The following is a 15,211-nucleotide window of genomic DNA, read 5'->3' as shown; positions in this document are numbered from 1 at the left end:
CCATAGGAAATGAATGGGAAATCGACAAAATCTACAATCTACAAATCGGCCACGATGCAGAAAAAAAAGTCGTCAGCAATGAAGGGGTGAAACTCTAAAAAATCAAGAGTGCAAAACAGACACACCCATTCTCTGTCTCTCTCTCACACACACACACACACACACACACACACACACACACACACACACACACACACACACACACACACACACACACACACACACACACACAAAGATGAACTGGTAGATACAGAATAAATGAGTCAGAAGGCTGAAATAAGAGGTTGGAATGAGATCAGATCCAGATGGATTAAGCTGTTATAAAGCATTCCTGTTCATTTTTGTAAAAATAATTGAATTTTAATGTTATGTGTAACAAAATGCTTTCACAATTGTGACTGTAGTAATAATAATGCAAAAACGTGTACACTTCAAATCAAAACATTTTTTATAAACCTTGACAAAAAGTATTATTAGAGAATTTCTAAAAAATTCATTCAAATCCACATCTTCAAAGTAATTTTGTCCAACATCGACTAGAGAATTCACAAGCCTCTCCATAGAGAGCTATACAGGCGTCTAGTGGTAACACCATGCAGTTACAAGTTTTATTTTCTCTCAACAGATGGCCTAATCTGATTTATAAAAATTTGATTTAAAAGACCGAGTCTTTATATTAATCTGAAATAATGCATTAATTGAAAAAATATTTTAAGAAAAAAATATGTTTTATATTATTTTCAATGGCAAAAATGGACCATAATTATTACATAAATATTAATAAGTACCATCAAATCCTCTATAAATACAAAAGAAAAAATTATTGAACAAAAATATATTGCATTGATGTTACTGGGGGGGAGGAAGTTTCATTTTCAGGTGTCCGGTCACTTTTGACAGCGAAGATAACAAGTCTGACTCCCAAATGAGGAGCACCAGAGGGTTAAGCTGTAGCTTTAATACTTAGATTTTTGCGGTTACCTGAGTGTTCAAATTTCAGACAGCTGCTTGACAAATGGGAGCAAAAAGACTGAAGTCTGTTCAATGAGATGACTGGTTAGTTACCTCCTCGTCCGCTGTGTCATCCTCCGACACCGGCGGCCGCTCTCTCCTCTCCCATACCCCTGGTCTTGAAGTGGGAAGGGTGAAATTGTTCAACTCAAACAATGCTGGAACAGCTCCCCTGATTAATAGCTGTCTCACTAGCTCACAAACATCCTCCTTTTTAAAATGCCGGCTATATACTCAGGTATGGGGACTTACTGTGACGTTGTCCCTCCGGATAACGACAAGCCATTTTCACCTGATTTCTGCGTCAGATAGAAATGTGTGAAAACTAAGTACTTTGTTGTACTTACTCGAGGCTTAACACTGAAGTGCTTTCAGCAGATTACCGCAAACTTCCACACCAACAAATATTCAAATTTAATCTACCTGAGGATAATAACAGCCTGCACACAACCGCGGCACAACAAAACAAACACTAGTCCTGCTATAAGTCATTTAGGTTTTAATGATACACATAACACCACTGCATCATTAGCCAGACAGCTAAAAACACACTTTTGAATGGAAGCACACATGCACCAAGGGGCGGAGCTAGCAATGACACATACCCAGGTAGCATAATCGCAGTCTTTTAATAGACAGAAATCGGGTTCTGATAGGCTGTCAAACTACTATGACTAATATGCCCAGCTTTACCATCCCTCATAATCACCTAATCTCCACCTGCTTCCCCTTTCATTCTGGGAAACAGTATCAGGAGTTACTCTTATGACAGCTTAACTTACATCGTCTTATCTCAGGAGAGTGAACTGAACTACAGAGCAAAGTGCGGTAAATCAACTGAACAGAAGATTTCTTTCCGGTAAAACAACAAATTATATACTTACACTGACTATCTGACTCACGTTATACAAATGCCTATCTTTGCATTCTGCCTGCATTTTATTTATATATGTATTAATTGTATTAATAAATGAATTTCCTCTATATTGGTTGGTAGGGAACTTTTATAAGTGTCTTCGGAAATGAGCGTCTTCTAAATGCCTTAAATGTAAATGATGTGGATTTATTTAAACATGAGCTGTTTATTATATAGTGCATTCTCTGTTATTAAGGTCTAATTCTAGTTGATGACAATAATTTAACCAATGGAAATAACTACTATTGACATAATTTCATTCAAAAGTGTTTCAACAACATGACCACTTTTATAATAGTAAATATTGTAAGGCCCTGCCAAATGGCCCAACAGCAGTTTCCAGTAGAGCAAGTAAAGGATACCTGCGCGTTCGGTCTTTTCAGTGTGGCAAAGTAGTTTAATTCCAATTAAAAAATTTTAATAAAACATTTATCTGACTTGATTATTCAATTCAACTCTTTACTCTTATTGTACTTGTTCACTTGGGTACCAATGTCGCCGTTTAATGTGGAGCCCACGAGGGACACTCCCATGTTTGCTCTCTCTAAAAGTATTTTATATAGACCCCTTAGATCTGTATACACTTCTCTGTATATCTCTAGTTAGAGGTCATGACCACAACTACAGATATAAGCTGACCAACATTACTTTCTCTGATAGTAGCTTTGGTTTGGTCATGTCATGGTTTCCTACATGCACTTAACTAAAGTAACATTACAATAAACAGGGGTAAGACTCAGAGCTAAGACATTTTGTTGTCCTAAACAGAAATTCCCTTTTTAGCTTTTACAGTCTAATTACACTTGAACTAGTGCCAAGTGTTAGTCGGATCTCTAAAATCTCAGTTGGTGTGCCCTATGCTCCACTCAAAACTGGACTTTAGTCTGTTACTAACCGGACGCAGATTTGCGGTAACAATGGATACAATGTAATCTACTAGAGTTAAAGGCAGGGTAGGTAGAATTCCCCAAAAATACTTTTTTCCAAAAATGTTATCTTTATATATCAATGCATAATTAAAATGTAAGTACTCTGGAAAAGAAATTATAAAAATCAGGTGTCTGTAGTCCTCTCAGGACTGCAATAAACACAGCTCATTATTCCATTAACTCCCCCCCCCTTCTCGGCTCCTTCCAAAGCCACGCCCCCAAAACACATGAACGCGCGATCCCGGCCGTTCGCTCAGCTGGAAGAGTCGGACGCGTTTACCAGCGCCGAGCAGAGAGGAGCGTAGTGCATGTAGTGATATCATGTCAGAATCATCAGTATGAATATAAACAATTAACATGGCTGTTAGTACTCACTATCAAGCTCGCATTTCTCACTAAACAATACCTTTCATCCAATTGCTGATTGGTTTTCTCCTGAACGCTGCTATTGTCCAACTCCTCAACTCCAGCTACTGAGAAGTCATCATCTCTGCAATTGACAATATGACAATAAAACAGATAAAAATGTGGATTGTTGTACAAACTGTCACTCATTCACTGAACGACACAACATAAAAGTCTCACCTGTCAGAAAGCGACTCCGCAACAATAGTGGAAACAGGGAGTGGTGGCCTTGTAAATCCACTTTTTGATGGCGTGGACGTTGATATGTCTTTCTCATAACTATAAAAACAAGCAAATCACCATAACAGTTAAATCACCACATTTTTTACATGTATTGTTTACAGATAAACTGAGTAACATACACTCAAACACCTTCTAACACCTGCATTCAGACACAAGATAATATAACACACACACACACAACATATATTGTATAACACATACAGACACAACATAAAGACATAGGTAAACATATGTAGAGCAAATAAAAACAAACCAAACATGAAAAAACGGAGCAGGTAGAGTTCACGGTGAACATAGGAACAAAGTTTAGGCAGAGGGTAAAGCTAGGTATAAAAATAGATCCCCTAAACTTTTTAACCTAAAGTTAGATTTGGCGCAATTACACAAAACAGCTTTCGACTGCAGATAGGCCTATTGCTCATTTATCGTCTCAACCCTGGCTCACTAACAATAACGTTATACCAGTCGACACCAAAGTTACACTGTCATAGCTAAGCCAGTGTAACGTTAGTTATGCTACGTAAGGTTAGGTAGCTATATTAGGTAGCTACGTGTGCTAGTGATACATGCTTCATGAAAAAATAAATGCCATAAAAATGAAAACAGCAAGATTACCTGTCCAGCAGAAATAAAGCCATCATGGAGTCACTTTTCAGCCCCTTGAGATCACTCAGTTGTCGCCACTGCTGGAAAGCCACACCGATATTGACTCTCATATGATTTCTTGACTTATCCAAAGACTTTTTGTTCATAGCCTTTTCAAATACTGTCTTCCTTTTTTTAACTTGTTTGACTTCGCTGCCTCTATATGCAGGTAACGTTACTGAGAATTTTGACTGTTCTTTCTCTGTCATAATTGTTAATTCTAGCTTCCGTGCCTCTTCAAACGGGAGCGCGCATGTGGGCTCCTCCTGTATCAGCAGAGGTGGTATCCATGGTAGCGAGGGAGAGTGACAGTCGCCCCAGCCAATCATTTCTTTTGTCCCGAATGGAATAATGAGCTGTGTTTATAACAGTCCTGAGAGGACTACAGACACTCGATTTTTATAATTTCTTTTCCCGAGTACTTACATTTTAATTATGCATTGATATATATAAAGACAGTTTAAACAAATTTGGAAAAAAGTATTTTGGGGGAATTCTACCCACCCTGCCTTTAATATTTTCAAGTAAGTCAGGTATTAATAGTCAGGTAAATCTATCATGCCAATTACATAATCAATTCAAAGATGGTCAATACAAAACATCGAATGCTCAGAAATACAGAAATACCTGACCTCTGAAAAATATATATAATGTCAGGAGGACACAGCATTACGAGCTGGTCTGAGGTTCTTTTTGCCTTACAATATAATGACTATATATAATATTTTAATAAATAAACTGGAAAGTTTGTTCATAGAAAATCTGTTTTATAATCTAGTCTTGATTTACAATGATTTTGAACAGATCAATTTCAGATTCAGAAAGAAGAATGTCGCACACTGTCATACCCGTGAACTCTTCTACGCTTGTCATCCAGTTTCAACCACCAACACAAACACCAGCAGCTGGAACCGGGACAAATGTTCCTGTGCCTGTTTATGGACAACAGCTAGCAGGAGTTTCACCTCATCATGGACTTCAGACATTTCTGAAAGGCCAACCAAAAGCCCTTGGGGTGAGAAATTGTTCATAGACCCAAATAATTGATTTTTGTGTATATGTGTGAGGTAAGGACATTACATAAATTCTAAAGAGGAGTGGTACACATATGAATAAAGCATTTTTTATTGAAGAATGTGACAATGCCTTGGTAACGTAGGAAAGACGGTAATAGATGACAAGGTTTATCATATCAAAATCGTGAAAAAAAATTGGTAACACTTACAGTACGTGCACTTTCAATGTACTTACAGTGTTCTTACAAAAGTAAAGTGTAGTGTAAGGTAACTACATGGGTTAAGTTAAGGTTTAGGGGTAGGTTCAGGGTTAGTACCTAGTAGTGTCATTACTACAATAAGTACATAGTATGTTCATGCGAAACAGGACAGTAAAACAAAGTGCTACAAAAAAAATTATAGTGTATCAGTCACAGAGAAGAATGTTCTAGGAGTTGCAAACTATCAAAAAATGTGAAGTAATTAAAAGATTTTGCTAGTCCGCAAATCAGTATTTGATTTCATGCAATGAGAGTAGGCTACATAGTTTTTTTGTAGAAAAAGCATAAGTCCATAACTACAGCTGTTATAAATGTATTTTCTACATTTTATATTGTTCCCCCAAATGTAATATCGTTTTACTTTATAAAAGACTCTCTTGTCTTTCACAGACTGTCCAGATAATGATTGGTCTGTTGACTCTCCTGTTGGGAATCGTGTCTACAGTTTATGCAGAATCCATCTTTGTTTTTAGTGGTATTCCTTACTGGGGCTCTCTCATCGTAAGAAACACAATTATACAATTAAATGTTGTGTCTTTTATAACACGTTACATTTTCCAACAGAAGCCTTGACTTTTTTCTTTCTCTCTGCTCTCAGTACATTATCGCAGGCTCACTCTGCATTTCTGCAGAAAACAAACTGAATTCACCCTCCAGTTTGTGTTTGGTATGTACACAACACTTGTTATTTTTAGGGATTTAAGTACCAGAGGTACTGGAACCCTATTGTGTTCATACTAATTTTCTGTACTGATTTCATCTTCCTTCATTTTATGCCAAAAAAGTGCATGGGCATCAGTGACCGTAATTCATAGAGACCCCAAACTTGTCAGTGTCACGATCCTAGTGATGTGCCTTGTGTTTTGTATGTTCTTATGTTAAATTGTATAGTTTGATCCCATTTGTTTCTGTGCAAAAGCCAAAACAGATGAGTAACACATACGACGTGATTGGCAAACAAGACACACCTGGGAACAACCATGAACTAATCAGGGTAATTATGGTAACAAACAAGGCAGGTAAGGCAACAAGGCAAACAGAAACTAAACACAGAAACAAATGGGAACAGACATTTCAACAGAAAAATCCATAAAAAACAAAAGGCACCCCACCAGGATTGTGACGGTCAGGAAGGTTTCAAGTGTGCACATTTACTCAGGTGCACAGACACACATCTGCAACAGCTCTGGTGGACATTCCTGCCAATTGCACGCTCCCTCAAAACTTGCAACATCTGTGGCATTGTGCTGTGTGATAAAACGGCACATTTTAGAGTGGCCTTTTATTGTGGCCAGCCTAAGGCACACCTGTACAATAATCATGTTGTCTAATCAGCATCTTGATATGCCACACCTGTGAGGTGGATGGATAATCTGGGCAAAGAAGTGTTCACTAACACAGATTTAGACAGTTTTTTTAAACAATATTTGAGAGGCCCTTTGTGTACAAAGAAAAAGTCTTAAATCTTTGAGTTCAGCTCATGAAAAATGGGGGCAAAAACAAATGTGTTGCGTTTATAATTTTGTTCAGTGTATACTGTATAAGGCTGCGTTTACACCTGGCATTAACATGTGATCACTGTGATCTGATCAAGCAGATGGGATCATAAGCCAGTCAGGACACGGTGCGTTTACACCTGTCCACATCACGTGGCTTCTGTATCTGGATAACAGATCGGATCTCGCATTCCCGCAAAAAAAAAAAAAAAGGATGGCTCTGGTGCAAAGTCAACCTGAAGTGGTGGGTTTTCTTTTTAAAACCGTTTTCAGCCCGGGGACATTTTACAAATCTCGCAAAATGAGGAGGATGAAGAGGCTGCAAGTACTAATAATATGAATAGATGCCATAATGGAAACGGTACAGAGAAACGTATGGGTCCGAGAACGTTGCCAGCTGTGGTGGGAAAATTGCACGTTCTTTATAGAAAATGAATGGTTCTGCAACTTTCGGGTGCGAAGGCAAACATTTCAGTATATTTGCGATGTAGCCTACATGTACTTCACACTCGACTGTATCGCAAAACCACACAGCTCTCAGTTCCGGAGAGAGGAGGGGGAATAATGACAGTGGGCGGGGTTTTGTGTGACGTACACCTGTGAATGCAGACACGATGGCTGGATTGCATTTACATTACACTGATAACATTACGATCAGAAGCACGTTTACACTTGACTTTTCAATATGTATGTGGACAACATTCGGAAACAGGTCGCATGTTAATGCCAAGTGTAAACGCAGTCAAAGATATGTCAGTGCAAGTTGCTTTCAGTTAAAACGGCTCAAACATGCATTTTAGTCTGGGACTAGACTTAAGCCTGGTCAGTGAAACTGGGCAATAGACTACATGACAATTTGAGAATTCACACCAAACTGTGCCATAGTGGCACAACTGAAATTCTTCTTTATTGTTATTAGGATTAATCCCTGGAGATGTACCATCTCGTTTTCTAGGGGGTCCTAGCAAACAACATCAGAAAATAACAAAAACATAATTACAATTAATTTTCAAACAAAAACAAAAAAATAAACATAAACAATAATGGAAACATTACACCACCTAGTTATCAGAATAGGAAAGAATAAATACACAACAAAATATACTGATCAGAGAATACAATTGAAAAAAAAAATATATATATATACATATACACAAACAAGTGTAAATAAATAAATGTAAGCATAATCAACATAAACAACAGTGACAGTTTCAATGATAGCATAAACAGTCCACCTTAAAGCAGCACTATATCGTTTTTGCGGTTTTTGCTCTCGGGTCCCCCTACAGTTGGGAAACAGTATTGTCTTCTACTACTGTTGTAAAATCTGTCATGGTTACACCAGGCGATACACATACATTTATTGACAAGCCGATACCGTCTTGAGTTCTCACGTCTTGGACAGACTGCCAGTGTTGCGTGTGATATGTCTTCATCCCAGGTACATTGGCATATATTTCAGCATGCCATATGAGTATAATTTCATGGGTTTTATTTTTTTTCAAACGTCAAAAGATCGCGTAGCTCACGTTTACCAGACAGCGTCATTATAGTAGCCTATTGTCTACTGTTTTACATAACGGATATGCTAATTCAATTCGATGTTTGTGTGGTAGGTAATAGCTGTGATGAATCAGACAGGTAAGACAGATCCATTTGCAACAATTTAATGAGCAGTTTCAAGCAAACATAAAGCGTTTAGGTATAAGGATAACACAAGGCAGAAATTCTTGGAAGGGCCGGACTGGAGCCCGGGGCAGTGGCCAAAACTCAGGGTCAGAGACAGGCTTGGTTCGACACGGGTAGCAGACAAATGGATAGTCGGAGACGGGCACGGTTCAGGGCTGGCGGCGAGAATCAGAGTCCAGATACAGGCAACGGTCACTTGGCAGGCTGCAGACAGTCAGAGAGGTTAGTAACAGGCTAGGCTCAGTAACACAGATAATCAGGGAACTAGAGAGCGCTCGGACATGAAACACAGGGTGAAACAATACTTCGCACTGGGTGCTGAGTTAACGAGGCAGATATAGCTCAGGGACCAGAGTTCATACAGAACAGGTGTAATGCAATCAGAGCATAACGATCCCTACTAAGCTGAAGTATGAGACACTTAGTATTCAGGAGAGAGATAGCACGGGACTGAGGGTGCAGGGAATCACCAGGGTCAGAAGTAAGTTTGTAAGTCAAGCCGGGTAAGTTTGTTATCACTGTTTTCAGCGGAATCTGAGGAAAACGGCAAAAAAGACCGCACCTATCTATCATGAATAGTTTTTAAGATAATTACACATTTGTAAAAGTATGCCATGTTGGGCGGTACCGCCCAATCCGTCCCCAGAGGCTTAAGTTTCTGTCTAGAAGCAAAAATCAGAATAAGTGACAATTTTTTTTAGCCAAAAGCCAATTTTGTAACATATTAAAATCAGACTGAAGAGATAGTTAAATTAGTATAAAATCAGAATTTGACGCATATATAACAGTATCATCAGCATAAAGTTTTTTAGAATTAGACTGAAGAGATAGTTAAATTAGTATAGAATCAGAATTTGACGCATATATAACAGTATCATCAGCTTAAAGTTTTTTAGAATTAATGGTAAATTATTAACACAAATAGAAAAAAGAAGTGGTCCCAGGATTGAACCTTGAGGGACATAATGTCATGTAGTTCAACAGAAATATTCTTCTTGATTATAGTAACAAAAGTAAACACAAGAACCTGGATTGGACAGCAGAGGTCAGCGGGCAGACTCTGTAACAGAAGCAGACAGCGGGAGACTGGACGCAGAGTAGGACCAGCCTTCAGCAACAGGGTAACTGGGCAGAACACAGATCAAGCAAATAAAGAGCCATTAATGAGAAAAGGCATCACCAAACGGGGCTCCGGCAGGACTCAGACAGGACTCAGATAGGACTTGAGAAAGTGGGATCTGAGACCTCAGATTGATACAAAATAACCTCACAAGGAAGCAGACAGTGAGAAGGCTAGAAGTAGCAAACAAAATCAATAGGAAAGGGAGGACAGGTGTGAAAAGATCAGCGCAATTGCTGGTAATATAGAGGAACAGGTGAAGTAGAGGAAAAAGGGTGTGAGGAAATGTGTGTAACGCCGGTTTCACACTGCAAGCATTCGCAGAGCGTAAGCAGCGCAGGAGCAGTGCGTACGGTGAACGGAAGCAGGACACGTGCGTTTTGCTTTCACACTGGCAGCGTTTGACAGCTGAACCGCGGCGTGTGTACACAGATATAAGTTGGCATTGGTTTATTTAGTTTTCAAATAAATTTAAGAGAAAAGACTTCAAGAAGCTTATTTTGTTAATTAATATATTATATAACGTTTGGTTCATCTTTGTTTTTGTAGTTTGGGCAACAAGTTTGTTTTTGGACATTTGTTTTCTTTTTAAATTGATGAAGGTCATTTGATTGACTGTTTAAAACACAATAGATATCATCAATGCGATTTTTGGGTAAAACTGCTGTGTATTTTGGCCATGATCAATGCATTGTCACTTTAATTCAGCGTAAGCGGCGCGGCAAAAATAGACTAGGCGCCGAAACTATCGTGGCACTGCTGCTCCTGCTACGCGCTGACGCGCCGCCTCTGTGTGCTTTGTGAATGCTCTAATCTGTTAACATGGGCGCCGAAAAAAATACGCGCTGCTTACGCTCTGCTAACGCGTGCAGTGTGAAACCAGCATAACCCCTTATTTACACTGCACACGTCTGCGGTGCATTACGGCTGCGACACGGCTACCGGAGCTGATCGCGGCCACTCTAGTCAATGCTTGCGTTTACACCAGCCGCGACGCGGCGCGTTTCAGAAGTGTCCCAGAAGCGGCTCTCCGCACTGCTTCGCTAAAGATAGGCGCCTAGTCTATTTTCGACGGACGCCGCGTCCAAGCCGCACCGTAAATACAAAATAAAAGTAAAAAAACACTGTCAATTTCAAAATAAACACCCTGTGCAGACTCCCAATTGTATTGCACACCAATATATCCTTGATAGAGGCCATAGACTGTAAGGTAGAAGCCCAAAAATCAAGAAAAACCACGTCGGACAGGCAAATCACGTGGTCTCGCGCATCCAGTCGCTTGCTTCGCTTCTGAAATGCTCCTGGTGTGAGTTGGCACAGAGTGGAGGACGGAATAAAACCTTGTCGGATCCGTAATGCGCCGCTGACGTGTGCAGTGTAAATAAGGGGTAAGTGTGTGTGTGAGAGACTAATTAGGAGAGAGAGGAAAAAGAAGAGGAGAGAAACCTGGTTCATGACACATAATTGAAGATAACTAGCCTGGGAAAACCCAGATGAACTTCCGGCAAATTTAGATTTGCTCTGCAAGTTAGTCTGGCGAAGAGCCCATTCAAGCTCATTTCCAATCTTTCTAAATCAAGGGACCAATCACAAACATTGAGGCGGGCTTTACAAGATGACAATCAATCTGATTTTAAGGTCTATCTAATTGCGTACAGAGGCATTTGAGCAGATTCAAAATTGTGACTAATGTGTAAAATGGGAATATCACATAAATCATTTGCAAATAAAACACAGTTTCCATTCAGTGAGCCGAAGAGAACAAAATCATCACTTCCTGATAAACTGGCACTAAATATAAAAAAAATGGAAGTTGCTGCAGTAGGGGAAGCCACTGTATATAATAATGTTCATATCTTATAAATTACTAGCAACTCAGAGTACAGATGAAACGCAGTCGTGTAAAAGTTCTGGCAGGTAATTATACCAAACCACTTTAACAACAGACTTTGCTTAGGCGTTTCAGAACGACCAAAACAGCATTTAAGATGCTTTGCAATGAGATCGGTCCACTGTTTAGTCCAGATTTGCTGTCCCATCACAAAGTCACATGAATTTTTTGATGCGCATCGAGGAATTTATTCAGTAAATGTGTTTCCATTGTAATTTATGCCCATGTTTTCTTACTGGATAAAAAAAATTTATCCGACTCAATTGAGCGCATATGTTTTTATACACATTTTTAGAATTTATGCGCATCTTGGCATTTCCATCTGGTGTTTTTTTATGTGATATTCCAAAATGCGTATAATACTAGGAACCATAGATAATGAAGATTGACTGGACTTTGCTGTAAAAAACACATTATTTCTTAAATAATATATTTCAATCATATCCCTTAATCATCCATATGAGACATTGGTGCTTGGACCACTGATCTATATAGAATGACTGGATAGCTCATGACGTTCTAAACTGCCATCAGGCAGTGAAGCCACCGGAAGTGTGTTCGAGCGGCCATCTTACTATTCCCTACAAGCAGAGGGCTCCAACGGCCGTTATACAGATTTTGGTTGCTTCGACGGTACTTTTAAGATGACACGCTGTACAGCATACAAGTGTAAAACAACGTTCACAAAAGGATGTAGAAAAACTGCCCACAGGTTGTAATTCAAGCCCTATAAGTAGTAATTTATATGTACAATTGTCGCTATTCCTGTGTTGTTTCTCCGGAGGCAGGAGTAACTTAATTCTTCTAGTGTTGTCAAAAGAACCGGTAATGTTACTTCGGTAAGTTACCAAGTCGGTACTGAAATTTTGAAAATGGGACGATACCAGCATTTCTGCAGTACCGGGTAACTTATATTCTCGGTACCCACTAATAGCTGCTTTCAATCGCTTCTGTGTTTATCTAAGCGCGATCGAGGCTCCAGACTAACGTTTTTACTAGGAGCACTTTAGCCAATGTAGCCTATACCACGATGTACAGGTCATTCTCAAAAATTAGCATATTGTGATAATTCATTATTTTCCATAATGTAATGATACAAATTGAACTTTCATATATTTTAGATTTATTGCACACCAACTGAAATATTTCAGGTCTTTTATTGTTTTAATACTGATGATTTTGTCATACAGCTCATGAAAACCCCAAATTCCTATCTCCAAAAATTAGCATATTTCATCCGACCAATAAAATAAGTGTTTTTAATACAAAAAAAGTCTACCTTCAAATAATTATGTTCAGTTATGCACTCAATACTTGGTCGGGAATCCTTTTGCAGAAATGACTGCTTCAATGCGGCGTGGCATGGAGCCAATCAGCCTGTGGCACTGCTGAGGTGTTATGGAGGCCCAGGATGCTTCGATAGCGGCCTTAAGCTCATCCAGTTGGGTCTTGTGTCTCTCAACTTTCTCTTCACAATATCCCACAGATTCTCTATGGGGTTCAGGTCAGGAGAGTTGGCAGGCCAATTGAGCACAGTAATACCATGGTCAGTAAACCATTTACCAGTGGTTTTGGCACTGTGAGCAGGTGCCAGGTCGTGCTGAAAAATGAAATCAAATGGAAGCATGAAGTGCTCCAAAATCTCCTGATAGCTAGCTGCATTGACCCTGCCCTTGATAACACACAGTAGACCAACACCAGCAGCTGACATGGCACCCCAGACCATCACTGACTGTGGGTACTTGACACTGGACTTCAGGCATTTTGGCATTTCCTTCTCCCCAGTCTTCCTCCAGACTCTGGCACCTTGATTTCCGAATGACATGCAAAATTTGCTTTCATCCGAAAAAAGTACTTTGGACCACTGAGCAACAGTCCAGTGCTGCTTCTCTGTAACCCAGGTCAGGCGCTTCTGCCGCTGTTTCTGGTTCAAAAGTGGCTTGACCTGGGGAATGCGGCACCTGTAGCCCATTTCCTGCACACTCCTGTGCACGGTGGCTCTGGATGTTTCTACTCCAGACTCAGTCCACTGCTTCCGCAGGGGGTCCCCGAGGGTCTGGAATCGGTCCTTCTCCACAATCTTCCTCTTCTTGTTGTGCAGCGTTTCTTGCCACACTTTTTCCTTCCCACAGACTTCCCACTGAGGTGCCTTGATACAGCACTCTGGGAACAGCCTATTTGTACAGAAATTTCTTTCTGTGTTTTACCCTCTTGCTTGAGGGTGTCAATGATGGCCTTCTGGACAGCAGTCAGGTCGGCAGTCTTACCCATGATTGCGGTTTTGAGTAATAAAACAGGCTGGGAGTTTTTAAAAGCCTCAGGAATCTTTTGCAGGTGTTTAGAGTTAATTAGTTGATTCAGATGATTAGGTTAATAGCTCGTTTAGAGACCCTTTTCATGATATGCTATTTTTTTGAGACAGGAATTTTGGGTTTTCATGAGCTGTATGCCAAAATCATCAGTATTAAAACAATAAAAGACCTGAAATATTTCAGTTGGTGTGCAATGAATCTAAAATATATGAAAGTTTAATTTTTATCATTACATTATGGAAAATAATGAACTTTATCACAATATGCTAATTTTTTGAGAAGGACTGTATACCTTTCCATCTACGCTAACAAGTTAAAGCTTTAGTTCATTTATTAATCTATTTTATGTGTTTTCTTTTTCTACTTATAGGTGAAAGGTTCACTTGGAATGAACATTTTCAGTGCTATAATTGCAGGCACTTCCTTTATCATCATTTCAATGGATTTTTTTATAGGGACATTCAACATGTACACTTACTGCAACAATTATTATGATTGTTATGAAATTGAAGACAAGTATAAGGTATGTTACCAACTTTTATATTCACTTTTATTTAGTAATTACAATAAAATCACTGTGGTCAGTAGAGTTGTCAAAAGTCAAGCCTTAATCTTAATACATTTATTTTAAACTCTGTCTAGTTTGACCTATATAAATATGTTGAATTATTATATGAACCTCAAGGAGGATAGATTCTGAACTTCTGAACAGCCTGTGTACTGATGTGAGTGCTAATCATCAATTATTTTGTCATCATTATTTGTGCTAATGTTGAATTCTCTCTCAGACTCTCTATTGGGGAATCAGTAGTGTATCACTGATATTCGCCTTCCTTCAGTTTATCATCTCCATCTCTCTGTCAGCATTTGCCTGTAAAGCCTCCTGCTGCTGTTCTCCACAGGTTAGTGATGCGTCAAGTTTTTCAGTTGTGAAATTACTTTAAGATATCCAAATCAAAGCATAAAGAAGTCTTTTGCTTGTTTCTACTCCATTTGAAGTACATTAATGTCTATAAACCTGTAATACTGAAACTGTCTGTCAGTGTCATTGCATGTGTGGCATTTCACAGTAAGAAGACATAAAACTCTACATGTGTATTTTTCCAAAGGTGCCGTTTGTTCCACAAGTTTTAACTCAACATCCCTGTTGTTTTGGGCACAATCACCTCCATGATCTTAACAACTCAGAGGTAAGAAAAGCTTGTAACCCTAGTTTAATTAGACTTTGAGTAAAACTGTACTAGCCTATAAAAAAAATAACAGTTCCACAAAACAATG

General features: G+C 39.1%; 1 protein-coding gene across 1 annotated transcript; it reads left to right on the top strand.

The window, feature by feature from the left end:
• Window positions 1-1,751: 1,751 nt before the first annotated feature.
• On the top strand, window positions 1,752-14,866 carry LOC143718439 (membrane-spanning 4-domains subfamily A member 4A-like). Its single transcript, XM_077209500.1, has 6 exons — window positions 1,752-1,870; window positions 4,965-5,164; window positions 5,816-5,926; window positions 6,024-6,092; window positions 14,304-14,456; window positions 14,798-14,866. Exons 2-6 carry the CDS (start codon window positions 4,979-4,981, stop codon window positions 14,864-14,866), a joined length of 588 nt encoding a protein of 195 aa, XP_077065615.1. The 5' UTR covers window positions 1,752-1,870; window positions 4,965-4,978.
• Window positions 14,867-15,211: the final 345 nt, after the last annotated feature.

Source organism: Siphateles boraxobius, unplaced genomic scaffold (genome assembly GCF_051911475.1).
Source record: "Siphateles boraxobius isolate OS27281-9 unplaced genomic scaffold, OSU_SipBor_1 61, whole genome shotgun sequence".
In the NCBI taxonomy this organism is placed as follows: Eukaryota; Metazoa; Chordata; class Actinopteri; order Cypriniformes; family Leuciscidae; genus Siphateles; species Siphateles boraxobius.
This window is presented reverse-complemented; position numbering and strand designations above follow the sequence as displayed.